This window comes from Nylanderia fulva, unplaced genomic scaffold (genome assembly GCF_048542155.1).
Source record: "Nylanderia fulva isolate GAGA-0341 unplaced genomic scaffold, ASM4854215v1 Scaffold36, whole genome shotgun sequence".
Taxonomy (NCBI): domain Eukaryota; kingdom Metazoa; phylum Arthropoda; class Insecta; order Hymenoptera; family Formicidae; genus Nylanderia; species Nylanderia fulva.
In genome coordinates this window covers 1,970,386-1,988,766 of record NW_028190433.1, presented here as the reverse complement: position 1 = coordinate 1,988,766, position 18,381 = coordinate 1,970,386, and the positions used below count along the sequence as shown (strand labels likewise).

Sequence of the window (18,381 nt, the reverse complement as noted above, 5' to 3'; positions counted from 1 at the left end):
TATATACAACTTTAACCTAGCTTTCCCTGCACACAGTGAGTTTCGAATTATATATTAAAGGTTTATGTGCAAACATAGGAATATAGGAGATTTCAATAATTACTTTATAAAGTCATAAGATATTAGCATATAACGATATTATTTGATATGTAAAATCAACTTTTTACTATAACTTAAAAATACGCAAATTGCTAATAACGCATTACATATACTCACAATCAGCTTTGATGCAAGTCTTAATAAGAAAAATATTAAAATAAATATTAAAGAATATGTGTATAATTATCATAATAATAATTATTTCGATTATCGCATATATAAAACAAGTTTAATGACTACTTTTTCTATTTTATATTTTCCTTCTTCTATTTTATATATCGATTGTATATACAATAATAATAAATCTAAAGAATATTTTTCTTTTTTACATTTTTATTTAATAATTTTTTTGTAAAAACTCTATTTAGTAGCGACCCCAAAAATCCATACGGGATCTGTTCCTCTCTATATAATTCCATCATCCACGACTTGTCCAGAATCCCTCGGTAAAGCAGCGTATCTACACCGAGAACGGCCAACCACCCTTAGTTGCCAACCCCTCGAGTAACAGAAGCTCATTCCGGCGTGTTGAAAATTTCGCTACAGTCAGTGGCGTTTCTTCGCGTTCCCCTGGCGACATCCTTTTGCCGAATGACAACAGTTACGGGAGTTTCGGCAGCCTCTTCGACAATGAATCTCCAGAGATTGTGAGAGGGTGTGCAATGACGAGAGTTGCGATCGCTTGTCGAGGGTGGGTTCGGTGTGTCGAGTTGCAAGGAAGGAAATGCAATTATTGGCCAGCGTCTGCGCTTCTATATTGATCCGTGGCGGCGGCGGTAGCGGCGGTGGTGTCTGTGCTCGCGGCGCGTTCGGGTGGGACCACAATCAACCCCACAACGAACCCGCCCAAAATGTATTTCTGCTTGCGTCTCGTGCGACTATTCCTGATCTCGGCGATCCTGTGCGTCGGTAAGTGTGCCGTTTCCGGGGTGACGAACTGAAACTTGAGGTAAAGCTCGCGCGCTTTAAGAAAGGTGCAAAAACATGATTGGATGTGTAAGCTTCCTGATGCGATGAGGACGAAAGAAGCAAAGAGTGCGGTAGCAAAATAAACGCGTGCGAGTTTTTAATTTTACGTGTTATTTTTTTCGTGTCATTCGAAATTTTGTTTATCAAACTTTAGCCGTCTTTGTTAATCGCGGTAATTATTTCACTTGCAGGTCTGTGCTCCGAAGATGAGGAGAGATTGGTGCGAGATTTATTCAGAGGGTACAATAAACTCATCCGACCAGTGCAAAATATGACGGAGAAGGTACACGTGAGGTTTGGCCTCGCCTTTGTGCAGTTGATTAACGTGGTGAGATTCTCTTGCTCCGTTTTTATTATCGCACGAAATAATATTAGTTGGAGTCTTTATAAGAAAAAATTAAATTATACAAAATAATTTTGTTTTGTAAATTACATAATAATTGTATAATAATTATTGTTCCCTCAAGAAATCTTGAAACATTTTTACTTATATAAATTTAAAAAATTTTTTAGAATGAAAAAAACCAGATCATGAAATCGAACGTATGGTTGAGATTCGTATGGATGGACTATCAATTGCAATGGGACGAAGCAGATTATGGTGGAATTGGTGTTCTGAGATTACCACCCGACAAAGTGTGGAAACCGGATATTGTGTTATTCAATAAGTATGCGAGAAATTTATTTGCATTTTTTATTAAAAGAAGTTTTGACTATAATAACTGCGTTTATTAATCATATTTTTATCAGAATTGAGATATAAATATTGATGTATATTTGTTTAAAACTTGCAATTTTTTAAACTAATTATTAATTAATCGTAAGTAAGAATAATTAAAAATGTTTGCATTTAAAAATATTTGTTCGTCAAGACAACTTGGCAATGAGATAGTCAAAAGTTATTAATTTCTTAATATGAAATAAAATTTGTTTCTGATTGATTATATCTATATTAAAATAATATCTATTTTGTTTATAGTGCTGATGGTAACTATGAGGTTCGTTACAAAAGCAACGTGTTGATATATCCGAACGGCGAAGTGCTCTGGGTGCCGCCAGCGATCTATCAGAGCTCGTGCACGATCGATGTCACATATTTCCCTTTTGATCAGCAAACATGCATCATGAAGTTTGGTTCGTGGACCTTCAATGGCGATCAAGTCTCTCTTGCACTTTACAATGATAAAAATTTCGTCGATCTGTCTGATTATTGGAAAAGTGGCACATGGGACATCATTAGCGTCCCGGCGTATCTTAACACCTATCACGGTGATTTTCCCACGGAGACAGACATCACTTTCTACATAATTATCCGCAGGTACGTATTTTTAATTTTTATTACTTTCAATATTGCATCATTATAATTGTATTCGCTTGAAAAAAATATTAGTCACAAAATTCGAAAATCTTGTTTCTATTATTTCTGCAGGAAAACTCTCTTCTATACAGTGAACTTGATACTGCCAACAGTTCTGATCTCTTTCCTCTGCGTACTTGTCTTCTATCTTCCTGCGGAAGCCGGCGAGAAAGTCACTTTAGGTATCAGCATTCTTCTATCTCTGGTCGTGTTTCTCCTGTTGGTCAGCAAAATTCTGCCGCCAACTTCTCTCGTGCTGCCATTAATAGCTAAATATTTGCTCTTCACCTTTATCATGAATACTGTCAGTATCCTTGTAACTGTTATCATTATCAACTGGAATTTTCGTGGACCGAGAACTCACAGGATGCCTCAACTTATACGCAAGATCTTCCTGAAATATCTGCCAACGCTTCTATTCATGAGGCGACCAAAGAAAACACGATTGAGGTGAGATTATTTTGAAAAAATATATATTATACAAGGAACATCTATAATTAAATATTTTATATCAATTAAAAAAAACATATTCAATTCAGCATAAATATATTTATTATTATATATATATATAATATGTAGTACAAAACATAATTAATTAAACGTCCGAATTGTGATATTTTGTAATTTATCGCCACGTTACTATTCGAATAAACTGACATGATTTCGTTAGGTGGATGATGGAGATACCGAATGTAACACTGCCAGCTTCCACATATTCGGGGAGCCCGACCGAGGTGCCGAAACACCTGCCAGCCTCTTTGGCCAAGTCAAAGATGGAGGTGATGGAGCTGTCCGATCTGCACCATCCGAATTGTAAGATCAATCGTAAGGTACACCACACCACGAGCAGCTCCAGCGCTGCTGGAGGAGGAGAAGGCATGGGCGACAGAAGAGGATCCGAGAGCTCGGATTCTGTGTTGCTCAGCCCGGAAGCCAGCAAGGCCACCGAGGCTGTCGAATTTATAGCGGAGCATCTCAGGAATGAGGACTTGTATATACAGGTAAGAATCTTGCAACTCTTCATCTCTCACAATACACCCACACCCTGTGTAATAAACTTGGCTATATACAATATACATATATGTATATTTTATAGCTTCACGGTATATACATAAAGCGAAGAAACTTGTAGATTTACTTAACGCAACTAAAAACTTTCTTTTATTAAATCTTTTGTTTCTCTTCAACGTCATTCTTTTCTAGACAAGGGAGGATTGGAAATACGTTGCAATGGTGATCGATCGACTGCAACTTTATATCTTCTTTATAGTGACGACCGCGGGTACCGTCGGGATCCTAATGGACGCGCCTCATATTTTCGAGTACGTGGACCAGGATCGTATTATAGAAATTTATCGCGGAAAATAAAATCTGATTTGTTTCAACGAATCGCAATTAACAAATAATGTGCCATCGTTAACGACCGTTCTCATTTCGTCCTTTTCGATATCGATTTCATACAACGTCGTGTGAATAATTTTGCCATGACATTTGTAAACGTATAACGCTTACAAGTCAAGCAATTATTCAAACACACAAGTAATTATTTTTTATACAGATTTCTATCAAATCTTATGCAAAGTACAAATTTATTTAATGAAAGTTTTAACTCAATCTGCTGCCATTGTGTGTGTATGTATATCTTTTTCTTTTTTTTTTTTTTTTTTGCTCCAACATTTTTTACTCGCAAATGTTCTCAGTTGCGAAGTTTGCACGGACGATCGAAATGGCATACATTATGTAGATAATAATTCCACTAGCGTTAATCCAAGCTGCCTCTGCGATTGTTGTCTTCCCCAATGCCAGAAACTTCCGATAGCTTTATCGCGACGTGCTTAGACGAAGGATTTGTGAAATAACCATCAGATAGTTGTCGTCCTTCATTTCATCGGAGAAAATAAATATTTTCAAAATTCTTTAGCACACGAGAAATTATATGGTATAACAAGTTGTTTGACAGTTTTTCTTATTTTTACCAGATAATATATTAACTAAAGAGATATTTCTTTTTATGATATTTAAATTAGGAATTTGATTGCTTAAAGGATTTAGAAACTTTGATTTAAGGAAAGGGGTTTACATGGCGTCAGTTATCTTAATGATTAAGTGTTGGATACATTTTTGTTAGAAGGCGTTTGATTATATAAGAAATATGTTTTACTAGTATATACATAGATTTATCTGATTTCTATGTTGATTATGAAATTGTATAGGTATCTCATTGGAAATACCATGTTTGTTCCTCCAAATGCTGTAGCTCCCAAGTAATACACTTAATGTTAAACGATGAAATCCGCTTACGTAGTATTATACAATATAATATTCATAATTAGAAACATGCGGAATTAATTAATGGAATTTTGGCAAGATTATTATAATACATTAATATGACGATGATACGCACAAACACATGTTTAGTCAACTATATCGATATTTCTTAATTAGAATACAAATAATCCAATAGTCTGGTAAGTTAGCAAATATGTAACGAGAAATATTATTTATATTACAAAATAATTCAAACTTAAGGAATTCACGTTTAACATTAAATTCTGTAAAATTATGTAAAACTGTCGCGTATTTTTATAGAGACGTAATTTCATTACAATTTATTAATGAATCGTTAAATAAATATTTTTGTTTTCGACTCTAAGTTGTCGAAAGTATGCACGTTAAATGTTTAATTTATATAGGTAATAACGTAATATATACGTTAACAAATTTAATATTAAGTGTATGGTGAGAAAACAATTCTTTATTTCATTTCTTGATCGCAATTTTCGCGATCAGTTTCGACCAGTATCGATCAAAGTCTCAAATATCAAAGTTAGAAATCTCTCTTTGTAAAGTAAGGTCGAAACGTTCTTAAAAATGCGTAACTACGTGCGGATATAGATATCCAGAATCAATTTTGCGACAATGGCTTAGATATAGATTTGAAATAATTTTGATAATAATCGTGCAAATCGCCGTTGCGTACATTGTAATTTAGCGGAGCTCGCGTTTGATACTCATCGTCGTATTGATTATACATATTGATAGAATCGCGACGACTTCAATATGCTCGTCAAACATCTCCATCGACGAGTCCTAGTGACAAATTTTATGCGAACATGAAAGATTGTAAATTAAATTAATATAAATTATAAAGGGGTTTTCTCTCTCGTAATTACGCGATGATTTTAGCATTGGAAGACCGATACAAGTCAAGATATGATTAAATAAAATTTCGTTAATTGAAAAGATCAAACAAAATTTTAAAAATTATGTCGTTTGTATTTTCGTTGATTTGAAATAGAAATTATATACTTTTTGAGAATTCGTTTTGACTTGAAGAGATTGGTCTTCTTCTTAAAATTAAAACTAAAATTATTCAAACTTATATCGAAAATTTATAGTTATAGTTATATAAATAGTTATCTAAATAGTTATTATTGCATATATTATATAGAATATACAGACATGCACATCATGTACATGATGCACATGTCTTTTATCGTTTGAATTTTGTTTCATATTTAAATATTTTCGCAAATTTTATTGTTGTTATTTTTTAAACATAAAAGAGCATGGTGGATTGTTTTTATTATCAATTATAATTACCTTGTATGCTATGTAATAGAATTTAATAGGGAGTTTTGTCTTAATAAACAAAATAAGTAAATGAAGTAAAAATAGATAACGTTTAGTTATCTAGGCAGGATATGTTGTTTAGTTAAATGCGAGATGAGCCAATGTATTGCGCCTATAACTATAAATGCGCATATTAGGGCAAACGTGAATTCTACGTTTATCATAAGGACGTAGGATCGTCGTGCGTTAATAGAACATCATAATCATGCTTATCGTATTGTATTGCGTATTGTATTGTACGGAGAGGCTGTCAAAGAGGCGGTCATGTGGTCTCTAATAGAAGGTTTAATTCAGAGAAAAGTTGCAGTCGATTGTTGAATAAGTATTGAGAATTCTTATGCAAGTAGTGATATAACCGAAAAAATGGAATTTCTTTATATTATTCTATAATTTCATGCAATTGTTATTTTTTATTATATCTCTTAATGTATGCATATCTGCAAATTTATTAAGTTTCTCGATTTTATATTACATGTACAAAATTCGTTAGTGGCGATTTATTCGGTATGTCGAGATTCTCAATTGTTAATTGATTAGTCTCACAGAATTTTTTAATATAATAAGCAGTTATTGTACGTAGCTAAATATTTTATCCTATATTTAATGGAATTTAATGTTACAGCTATTGCAATAGTTTTTCAAAAATGTTTAAGTCTATTGTTATATAAATTGAGTGTTATATCGTTCAAGCGAATAGTAAAATAAGTTTCTTCTCCAAAAATGCTTGATAACGATAATAATTGAATTTTTAATTAAAGAACATTCTTGATTATAACTCTTTATGTCGACTGTAGCAAATTGTATGAAAAAAATACAGCTTTATGTAATTTTCAAAATTTATAATATAAATTTTTCTCTCAATTATTTGATAAGTTAATAACAATTACGGATTTTATTTTATTTCCAAATATCACTTTATAAGCAAATTTACGTTGCAATATAATTTATCAAAGAAAATTTACTATACTATTCATAATGAATATAACGAGAAAATAATTTGCTCCCGTATTACAATGCGTTAATTAACTGATAGCGTATGACGTGTCTTCCTCGAAAGAAATACAATAACTAAACTTTTTAGAAATCAGATATACTTTATTTCATATACATACTTGATTTAAATTTAGCACGTCGATGAATTTAATCTTATTGGTTGGAGGCGATTTAATATAAACGATAACAATAAAAGAGTACACATTTTAGTCGATGTATATGCGTTCTTTATCTACTGCGAAAAAAATAATTACCGCAGCGAATATATGTAATATTATAATTTGCGTATCAAACAAGAACCGGTATTGTTGAATCTAAGTTTGTACTTTATTATGCATGATAAATAATAGTGACTATATATATTCATTAACTGTATGTTGGTAGGTAAAAGAGAACTTTAACGTAGTATAACTAAGTAGTCCTTTTTATAATGAAATAACATCAATAAAATCATCGAATTTCATACCTTCACGTGTCTTAACTGACAAATTATGAAGATAGGATTTTATTCCCAGCTTTGACTTTATGTATATATATATATAAATAAAATACAAAAAATAATATTTCTTTTCTCTGCCGATGAGAATTATATGATAAATGAGACGTTTGTGTATGGCCGAAAGAAAATGAAAAGAGGAGAGAATGGAAGACGTTTATTTTCATTTCATTTATTTCAACAATTTCATAATAACGTAATAATGTTAATAATATTACAATGCGGCGATTACAGTGCTCACCAGTTAACAGGGATTCTCATATCGATCAACGTTGCCTCGAAAAGGAGCCCAGCGTAGAAATATAACAAATTTTTATTCACGCTCTCTTATATCTCCTCCGTGGTATGGATTTACTATTATCGGACCAGGCTGTTGTTCAGAGGCATAATTAAAAGTCAAGTGAGATCGGGTGAATTCAGTTCAATTGCATCGTCCCACCAGGGTCTACGGAAACATAGTAACTCTTTTTCATACGTACTCCTCGTCTTTCTTTTTTTTTTTTCTTCATATTTTCGATGGCGATCGGTAACGCACACCATTGTCGATCTTAACGATTGATTGTAACGGTGGACAATACGATACCTTTTTTTTCTTTTTAAAGTACATAGGGAATAAAGATATAGGTGTAGGTAGATAACGAAGAGAGTTAGATCGCGCTCTATATATAATCGGTCTTCTGAAATCGCATCAGCGCGGCTTTTACGTTCTGTTAAATTCAATAGGTTAGCATTGAGAGATAATTAGGTATAACTCCTTTCTTCATCGTTAGTTTAGAGAGAAAGTGATCTCGATAAAGTTCGACCCTAACTGCTAATAGACTACCTCTGAATCACCCTATAATTACTGTCAGAGTATAACTACATCGCTATTGATTACAGGCTAGCTTTTAATATTCAGTTAATCGATTATTAATCATCTCTTTTTATTCATTATTACGAATACGACTTTAGCATTCAATAGTTTAAATATATATAGTTTATGTTTAGTGGTACATGTGATTTTTTTTTAATAGTTTCGCTTTTATTTATTTATTTGTTTGTTATCATTATCATTATTTCTTTTGCAGTAATTTTTGATGATTACTTTTCTTCCTCGCTATTTCGCTAATCATCCAGCGCAAATTTTATCTTTTTCTTTGTTTTTTTTTTTTATAGGACAATGCAGCTTCCTATGGAATCGCGCGTGGTAAATTAGCCGAACGAGGATCCAATACGAAAGGAAACGAGTATTGCCTGCCGGAAATAACTGAGTTTTACTTGTGTAAAAATTCATTTTTAAATTTAGTTGGCTGTGACGCGTTTTTCTCTTATCTGTTTTTTTTTATCAATACATTTTTCTGTCTTTTTCTGCGGAATTCTGACGCAAAATATATTCACTCGAATCGAACTCTAAAATTTGTCCTCCTTCTTGCTCTCTCTCTTGTTTCGCGCAATAAATCGCGAATTATTTGGCACTAATGTTCCGCGTTTAGGATAAAGTATATAGAAGCGTGTGACACATATAATAAGCTAAACAAAATTAATTACTACTTTTGTTAATACGATGTATATCTTCCTGATCGAAGAGAATGTCACATATATTTTACTTTAACATGTAAAGATGCAATCGACGATTTTTTATATTAATTAATGTCATTGTTACAATGATTTAATTTAGCTTTCAGAATACAGCTTACTGCGCTTAATAATGCGATAAAAGCGGAATAAAAATCGATGAGACATTTCTACAACAAATTTCTAACAAATCGCGGATTAATTTCGCAGACTCGTCCCGATCCTCTCGTAACGGATTAATTCATAATTCGATCCTAATTACGCGCGATTTCCGCGCCGTGTCTTTGATTCTTTCCACGTTAATTAATTACATCCCTATTTTCAGCCCTATTGCGTAGCACGTTCGCTCCGCAGTGCGCTCGTTTACGCTTTAAGGATTAGCTACAAATTTGGCACTTGAACTTACGCTTCACCTAATCGGTTAATCTAATTAATTAACTCGCCATCGTCGTGAAAAAAGATACGCGCACGAGCCTATCTTAAATATTTCTTCTCTTTTCCTTGTTTCCGAGCGCTTTCGCTCGCTCGCGCTAATCAATCCGGACAATTGATTATTGTTTAACGCTGTACAAACAATGGCACAGTGGAATTTACAGACAAAACCTTGCCCCGACTCGATCATCATAACGTGACACTCGAAACCTGCGTCGCTGCGTATGATGGCACGAAAAGCGTCGTTTTACTTTTCCCATTCTGTCGTGATGACTCCACGAGCCATCAAACGTAAATACGATGGCGTAGTTTTATAGCAAAAGCATATCCTCTATCTCTTCGTACGATCGTTCTCCATCAACAACGATTTAACTCGAGATTGAATGCGTAAACCTTTTTTTATGCTTGGAAAAGTATCGGAAGAATTCTTTTTATAGTCGACCGTATATTTCATCCAATTCGAAAATCTCTTGCTTGTTACACAATTTATTTTTCTATTATTTTTGTGTAGGACTTTTACAAAATATTTATATTATTTTCCAGCAAACACAAAGTAACAATTACATAATATCAGTGTTAGAATTTCCCACTCAATAATATGTATAACCGCAATATAACATGGCTTTTACGTAACAGTTATATTATTGAGTGGGAAATTGTAACATTGATGTTATGTAATTGTTACTTTGTGTTTGCTATTATAATAAATAATTACGTGGTATTTAATTTTTAGTTTTTCCAACAATCGCGTTGCTTTGTTTGATTTGTCAAATCATTTTTTCATTTTGCAGAGATTTCCTGCTAGGATTTCATGCGATGATCGACGGTGAGCAGAACGACGCGATTCGTGTAACGAGCAGCAAAATCCGCGGACGATATCTCGTTTCGCTTAATTTAACAACGGGGCTGAGCGCGAGCAACGCATTTACACGCTATATGTCGTCGATATAATTAAATTTCTGTCGCGTATATGTATAATATATAATACATATGTGTATGTGTATATATAAAGAGCGGTCTAATAAAAGAACAAGCAAGGGATCATCGATCTTCCGAACGTCTCCACCAATCCAAAGTGGCTACTTTCCAAAGATATATAGTATTTAAAAAGTGTGAAAAGCGTAATTGCGTTTCTATTCTCTTTCACAACTTTGACATTTCAATCTCTGTGACACAGATTAGTAAAAATCATTTCCTCTGAATCTTCATCGAATGCATTCGTGTGAATCATTTATTATGAAAAATTCACACTGCTTCGAAAGTCACCACAAAGCTTTGCATTTGAAGAATATTATGATCGATCCGGTCCGATCATTATCGCAAGATCAAATAAATTATGGAATACGAAGTTTATAAATGAAAAGCTCGAATCACGTAATTATCAATGAGTCAATATATATATAATTTTAGATTAACTTTTTTTCAATGCACGCACGCAAGTTTTATCGTGTTTGGCGTTGAGAAAATTACGCGATCGTGATTTTGGACATATTCGTGGAAAATGCATGCGTTTACTTGTAGGACAAAATTATACGATCGATTTCTAGACAAGGAGAATCCTGGTGATTTCGTCTCATTTCGTCGTCTTTCGCTTCGCGTCGTGCGACTAGTTTCAATGTTAGTTCTACGAGCGTAAAATTTGTCGCTAGAGCTTCGACTACTTACATCACAGCGAGCTACTAACGCTGAACAGCTGAAAGAGCAGTTGCAACGACTTTCGCGCGAGCGAACTTTCTCCAGAATCATAATTATATCCCCTTGAATGATATTAGTGCAAACGGGATTAATTCACGCGAGCGCGATTTACGATGATGATATTTCGCAAGAGAGTTTCGCAACCGAAAAAACTCGTCAGCTGTACTAGGCGACTAATGGCGGAAGACTTTGGCATGCTATAGTATAATAGACCTTACAATAAATTACACACGACAGATAATGCGTCCGTCGAATTAATCTCTCGCGTTAATTAGAGGTAGTATTATATATATATATATCGAGAAGTATAGTTTTCGTCGTCAGCCGCTTGGAGTCATCGGGGGATTGTCTTGACACTTAAACGACAGGCATAATCGATGAGCAATCGTAATTATCTCTATCGTAGTAAGTCCTTAGGTAAGTCTTTGAAACGCCCGAGTAATTAATATAGGAGTTAAGTGAAGAAGAAGTGCTACGAAACTCGCACACGACTTAACTCGTTATAACCCGTATGAAAAAAAAAAAAAAAAAAATACAGAGTTATGTACTTATATGGGTTTTTAATCTAAATTGAAAAATAAGTTATAGTAGCTTGGGTATAACGGGTTAATTTTCACGTCACGACGAAAACGTCACGTCGGCTCGATGAAACGAAACTCACCGTTTGCAATTTTGAGATTGAATTATTAATTTGAAGGACAATAGCGATCTCTAAGATTATTATGTGTACTTTTGATCTGTTTTCTTTTTCAATTTTATTTTAATTATTCCTTGCCTTTCATATTGATAGGCGAGACGTTCAAAAGATCGCTCACATCGCACTGCCGGATATCCTTTTTCGTCGCATCACCCTGTACATCTGCATTACTACGATATCCTATGAGTCTATTAACCTTTATTTAACCTTTAGTTAACTCACATGTTTATTCAATTTCTTTTTTTTTTATTTATCTTTCTGTCCGCCGCAACTACTCATTAATCGGGAACGATTCGATTCGCGGAAATCGACTTAATCGTACATTAACGTCGTAGAAAGGAGACATTTCATACAGGCGAAGAGTGTCATAGCTAATACGTTTTAATATTATTATTGTTATTATTAATAGTAGTAGTAATATTATCATTTATCGTTATCGTTAATCGTTAGCTCTAACTCGTTATCATTATTAATATTCTTTTTTTTTACAAGATTACACTTTATATATAACAGCCCCGCGCGTGTTAAGCTGAGTTGTCGATTTTAAAGGCGCAAGTCACGTTAATGCCGCTTATCTTATTTCTCTTTTTTTCATTCTCTTTTCTATCCTCTTTTCTTTTATTCAGTCATTTCTTATTCAGTCGTTTACTTAAAGTGGTCAATTTGTACAGAAATTTCATTATTTACTGCTCTCATTTCAATTTTACAAATTAATTTGAAAAAAAAAAAATAATAATAAAAACAGTCTAAAAATAATGAAAACATTTTATAAATTTTATTCATCACCTTTTATAGAAATTGCATTCATCGAATTTTTCAGAACTTTGAATTGATCTCTTTTCAAGAAAAAAGGTTAAAAAGTGTTTTCAAATTATTTTTAACTCCAAATTATAGAATAAAAAATTATGGAAGAAAATATTAAAGTTAAAATAAATAAAATTAGCATTTAAGTGGCGTACGAGAATTAATTGCGGCACGTACATATATATATATATATATATATATATATATATATATATATATTAAAAACATATATCAATGTACGTACATGTACATATTAGTTAGTCAAATGTCAAATATAACATGAGATAATGAAAGCTATTTAAAATTTTCTTGAAATTAAAACATTCTACACTTAACTTGTAAAAACTAGAAATGAATCAATAATAAATGAAACAATAACCTTTGCATTTAATCCATTTCCTCGAATAAGTAATAAATTTTTCAGACTTATGACCATCCATTAGTCTCGCCTACGCTTTCGTAGGTGGATCACACCATGCCTGAGTACGTTTGCTGCATTATCTTCGGAAAACTGTCTATATCGAGTTCAAGGAGGTGGAAACTTTGCGCGAAGTGTGTCACGTTCCGCCTAAATTTAAAATCCACTTTTATGCGAATTTGTGATGTTCGAGAATTTGCTGAAAATCTCTTTCAGCAAGAAAGGTCTTCGATGGCAATAGTTCTCCTTTCGATTCCTCGTCGTGGAAATCGTGGGAAGAAGCTCATTAAATTGTATAATAATGTAATCGTACGCGGTTTGAATTTTATATTCCACAAAACTGAACAACTATGCATTACGGCGTGAAAAAAAAATGTCTCAGGAATCTCTCTGGCATATCCTATATCAAATTTATTTAACTTAGCCATGAGCTTCAGTTTTAATCTCTATTATTTATTCGTTATTGTGCAAGTATAGATTTCTTTCTTGGTACATAGTTGCACCATTTTACGATATCCCGGAAATCTCACGTTGTTTCGTTTTTATCTATATTTTTCATCGTCAAAATATTCTAGCTACTTCCGCGTAAAGGGAAAAATCGGTTGTTCTTGCCGTCGCTCGCGGTGCGCTTATTAATTTATAGGAAAATAAATCAGCAGTCGTTAGCGACGAATTACAGTGAGCAATTTTCTGTCTTCGACGTAAATCTCATTACGATATGTGATAATACACATTTACAAGTATAATTATAGGACAAGTATCGTCGTATCTCGTGGTAAAATGCATTATTTTCTTTTTTTTTTTTACTATCTAATCGTTAAATCTTGATTATACATTAAAATCACGCGTTTGCTTCGCTAACACGACTTTTTGATACCCGTAATGTTCTAGGACTCGTAATCCACATCGCTGCTTCTAAATTAACATTACACTTGCGATCATAATTAATTGCAGTGCCAGTATAATTAATCTCGATTTGATACGCGTATTATTTTTTGCGTATAACAATTGCGGTTAGATTCGCGGATTTAGAGCGAACAAGCGAAGGCTTCATTAATTAGGAAGCCCTACTTTCGACGCGATAGCAATGAGATTATTTATTTTTAATGTACCGAGTGATTTGAAATAATGTGGCATACATTATAATACTTTAAGAACACATACGCAATTTACTGATAATAAATACATAAGGAAATGGTATCACTCAATAAAGAAACAGCCTTCATGCTGTGATCTTAAAGATAATCGTTATTTTGAAGGAAAAATAATAGAACGGGATGTGAAGTATAGCCACACACATTTTTCTACTTTGTAAAAACTGAAGGGGCACTCTCCTACACTGCCCTTAGTTGCGATAAATCGGCGTTGTTAATCACCTTTCCACCAACTTGAACTACAGCAAACGCACGTAAAAAAAGGAACGATGGGGCCGGACATTTTCCTGCAGCGACAAAAATTATCAGGGCGTCGAGAATCCTCGATTTCACATCCTTCTTCACAAAAACAACACAATCAATGGCATTTTGTAGCTTGAACATAAATGTCTTTTTATTTGAATTGTAATATATATTTGAGTATAGCTTATCCTCTAACTTCTGTTATATTATCGAGTTAATAAAAGGCTAAAATTGAGCCGCATGTTAATTTCTATCGCATAAAGGATAACTTTTCCGGCGTTAAAATGCATGTATCGATGTCTCGAACTCTCTATATGCATCTTTTTTTTGGCGAATTATTTCTTTGATTTCTTGTTAACTAGTGATTATAGTGATAAACTTATAACTGATTAACCACACTCTTCTCTCTCTCTCTCTCTCTCTCTCTCTCTCTCTCTCTCTCTCTCTCTCTCTCTCTCTCTCTCTCTCTCTCTCTCTCTCTCTCTCGTCTAATGTAATGTAATGTAATGTACTCTCTACCTCCCTTACGAGTTTAATACAAGTTCGACGTTATTTTCTTTATATCTTTTATTTTTTTTTAATCGTTCGCGCGCTAGAGATCAAAACACACCGTTTTATAGTTTCTATCGTACTTCTATATACGCGTAATCCTGCCCGCAACGCAACATGATCAACAACGGTTCATTACACCTTAATAACCTTTAATAGTACATATTTAAAAGATAACGTGATTGGTTGTCGCGTATCCAGTGCCGATAGCTGAAAAATGTACAATACGACTTGAGTTCGTCTCCCCGGTGTCTCGTCGAGACCGGCATTCGCCTACGTGTCTGTCCGTGAGCAACTTCCTTTCTTTATCGGTCGCCATCCCACGTTGCGTTTTCCTCTTCCTAGCGTGACTAATCGACTTCGTCGTTTCTGCGATTTTCTGCCGATAACTATCGAGAGCACGTGAATTAATACAGAACGTGACGCGTGCTAATTTTTTTTTTTAATGCACTTAAGAGTAAAATCATGTTTCTCTGTCGTCCCTTGCGGGGATGAAAGAAATATTTATCGCGAATCACAATGCATCGATCGATAATCTTGAACGTTTGCGATATTGATATCCTGTGTAGAACGATTTTCCAATCTTTGCGATCGCACGATACTCAATGTTTATATCAGCGGAGTGATCTTCCTGAAAATGCGGTAACAAAACGAGGGATGTTCGAAATCGCATTTCTTCTCTCTGATATAAGAGAAGTAAGAATTCCACTATTAACTTTTTTGCATTCTTAAATGGTTTTTCGATGTTAGAAAGAAGGTACAATGTTGCGCGATAATGATCCGGATAATGGAATTCTTATAGGAAGGAGAAAGATTGATGCATGTCAGACAAAAAGGTACACGATCGTTTCTACTACTTGCTGTGTACCAGAAAGCGTGTGTGTCCGCGTAAACTCACGTTTTTTCTACTTGTAATCCGAGTTAATGATCTATTTGCTCCATGCACATTTAACGATAAATGAAGTCTTGCTATTTTTCAAATTTAGAACTTGATGACAATTTGTCAAACAATTCGACAGTTGTTTGATTCTCGAAAGCATAGATATAAGACCGTGTTTAATGTTAGATACAAATTTATTCAGTACACATGGAAAATTGGTGTGAAATTTTTTGATCCAAGATAAGTAGAGCCAGATATTCAACGCTAAATGTGCGACGAGAATGTAGATCGATAATACAAGCAATTCGCACGCGTTCGCGGACACCAAGGAAAAAAAGTGCGTCGCGTTCGAAATCAGTTCGAGCGGAAGTTATCAAACAGTTACAATCGTCCTTCGCATTTTTCTCTCGCGTCCGCTTTCTGCATCCTTCCACATCTGTGTCCTTCGGATATTTTTTCTTTCTCCTCTCTTCTCTCTTCCCGAGAGAATGAGAGTATTTATGTTATATGACCGCCGCTTTTAAATCGTAGTACAAATCCCCCGTTTATTAAGTCGTCGTCGATTTTTATATACTAATGATACGGATAAGAAAATTCACTGGCATTATTTGAATCACCTTGGCAGTTCATCATGTGTATTCTGAGAGTGTATGCGTGTGCGTTTTACCTCTAAAGCCCAATTTCCTTTTCTCCTTCTCCTTGTTTTCCTTTTTTTTTTTTTTTTTCATCGTCATCCTTTCTTTTCGTCATTTAGTTTTATACGGCTCAAATTAATTAATGATCGTCTCGCCTGGATCTCTCTTAATTCTCTTCGCATCTCGTCGTAAACGAGAACCAATGTCAATTTGCATATAGTAATCCCCGAATTTTTCTCCGCTGTTTACGTATCATATTTTCGAGAATTTCAAAAACTCAAATTATTCGAAAACTTTGACTTTATATCAATTTTTGAGCATACTATCATTGATATACCTCTCATTTTATACAATTGTTTATATCATTTAGTATTTATATTTCAAAGTTTTTCAAAGTTTTTCGAGATACTCGAATTCAAGTCTTTACGTAGTGATTCGTAGAAACATCACGAAATTGATTGAAACTGTTACATCCGCTAATCAAGAGTCTCTTAATCCTAGCAATACCGATCCTCGCGCGTGCATTCGGAGATTTCTACATCGTATCAACCTTGGGCTGCGTCCGAGTATTTTTAACTCATTGGCAAATCACGCTTCCATGCGTAAAGTCGCTCGTATATGACGTTACGTGCATATATGTATGTATATTTTATGTATATGTGTGGTACATCCCTAAGTAGTAGTCGCGGAGGACAGACTCGTCTCGATTCGACCGATTCACGCTTCTACCTCGGTGCAAACGTAATTGAATTTCTTATAAAACTAATCGTTCAGCACTCTCGTTCGCAAAAATGTACCATTTCAGCTATACAAAGCGCTCGGCCACCTTGCTCGACTGCTCTCAGGGATGCGTGTAAAGAAACCAATGTACGTGTCTCGTTTCTTCCGCGTGTTCCCGTGTAAACGTGTCCCTTCGCTCTTGCGCGCGCGAGCTCGCGCTGTCTTGAAAACGGTGTGTCAACGTGTTTCGCTAAGGCGTCCTCGTGGGATAATTATACGATAAAGTTTTTTACCGTAACTATTACGTAATTATTATTAATACTATTATCGTTATTCTCATTATCGATAGCGTTATTATTTTCATTTTTACTGGTATTATTATATATATCATAAAGAAACGAAGTTACTCCCCGTATTGCTTTCTTCCTAACGCGCAAGTCTCCGAAACGAAGCGGCATGCGAACCCGAAGGCGAGCACCCTCGTGCCCGACCCGGCAGAATCCGGTTAACGGGAAGGGCGGGTGCTTCGCTGGCGCGAAGATGCCCGTCGGCGAGATCCTCGTCAGCCCCGGAACCACCGGCGACAGACTGGCTTTTCTGAATCACGTGACGATAATGTGCGGCGCCGATAGCAGGACGGTGATGGTAGCGATGATGGTGAACAGAGTAAAAATGATTAGGCACATCCTATCGATCACCATCGCCGCGAACTTCCAATCGTTCGTGATCTTCGTGTTCTCATCCTCGGCCTTTAGCTGGTTCGTTATTATCTGAAACGAGAGATTGCTGTTTTATTCCGAAATCCAATGGGATGAAACGCCGGACTGGTTGGAGCTTTGAAATGGTATTCTCAAATATTGTAATACAATCTTTGAATAAAAATAGTAATTAGCTCTGTTAAATTTTAATAATTGTAAACAAAGAAGGGCTGTAAGAGCTATTAAACATAATACAGTTGTCAGATGATATTAATAAAATTCAATTTATAATTAAAATATTTGTATTGCGCTGAAGAAGGCTTGAAATGTCATTTCTTATGTATTTATTATTTCG

General features: G+C 34.5%; 2 protein-coding genes across 2 annotated transcripts in view; one reads left to right on the top strand and one right to left on the bottom strand.

Annotated features, from left to right (window-relative positions):
- Positions 1–596: 596 nt before the first annotated feature.
- Positions 597–7,514, top strand: nAChRbeta1 (nicotinic acetylcholine receptor beta1). The gene is made up of 7 exons (XM_029318893.2): positions 597–1,008; positions 1,260–1,396; positions 1,582–1,736; positions 2,048–2,386; positions 2,498–2,875; positions 3,096–3,426; positions 3,629–7,514. Exons 1-7 carry the CDS (start codon positions 951–953, stop codon positions 3,791–3,793), a joined length of 1,563 nt encoding a protein of 520 aa, XP_029174726.1. The 5' UTR covers positions 597–950; the 3' UTR covers positions 3,794–7,514.
- Positions 7,515–16,653: 9,139 nt separating this feature from the next.
- The window catches only part of nAChRa7 (nicotinic acetylcholine receptor alpha7 subunit), a 207,017-nt gene continuing 205,289 nt past the window's right edge, over positions 16,654–18,381 (bottom strand). The window contains exon 12 of the mRNA XM_029318891.2: positions 16,654–18,098. Within this exon, the coding sequence (XP_029174724.1) occupies positions 17,931–18,098 (168 nt within the window). The 3' untranslated portion in view covers positions 16,654–17,930. The remainder of the gene's footprint in view (positions 18,099–18,381) is intronic.

What these genes read in the sequence shown, in the direction of transcription:
- nAChRbeta1 (XM_029318893.2), top strand. Translation starts at nt 951, where the DNA reads ATGTATTTCTGCTTGCGTCTCGTGCGACTATTCCTGATCTCGGCGATC. An exon ending in CTCGGCGATCCTGTGCGTCG is followed by an intron (nt 1,009 to 1,259) that starts GTAAGTGTGCCG and finishes TTTCACTTGCAG; the next exon opens with GTCTGTGCTCCGAAGATGAG. An exon ending in ATGAGGACTTGTATATACAG is followed by an intron (nt 3,427 to 3,628) that starts GTAAGAATCTTG and finishes ATTCTTTTCTAG; the next exon opens with ACAAGGGAGGATTGGAAATA.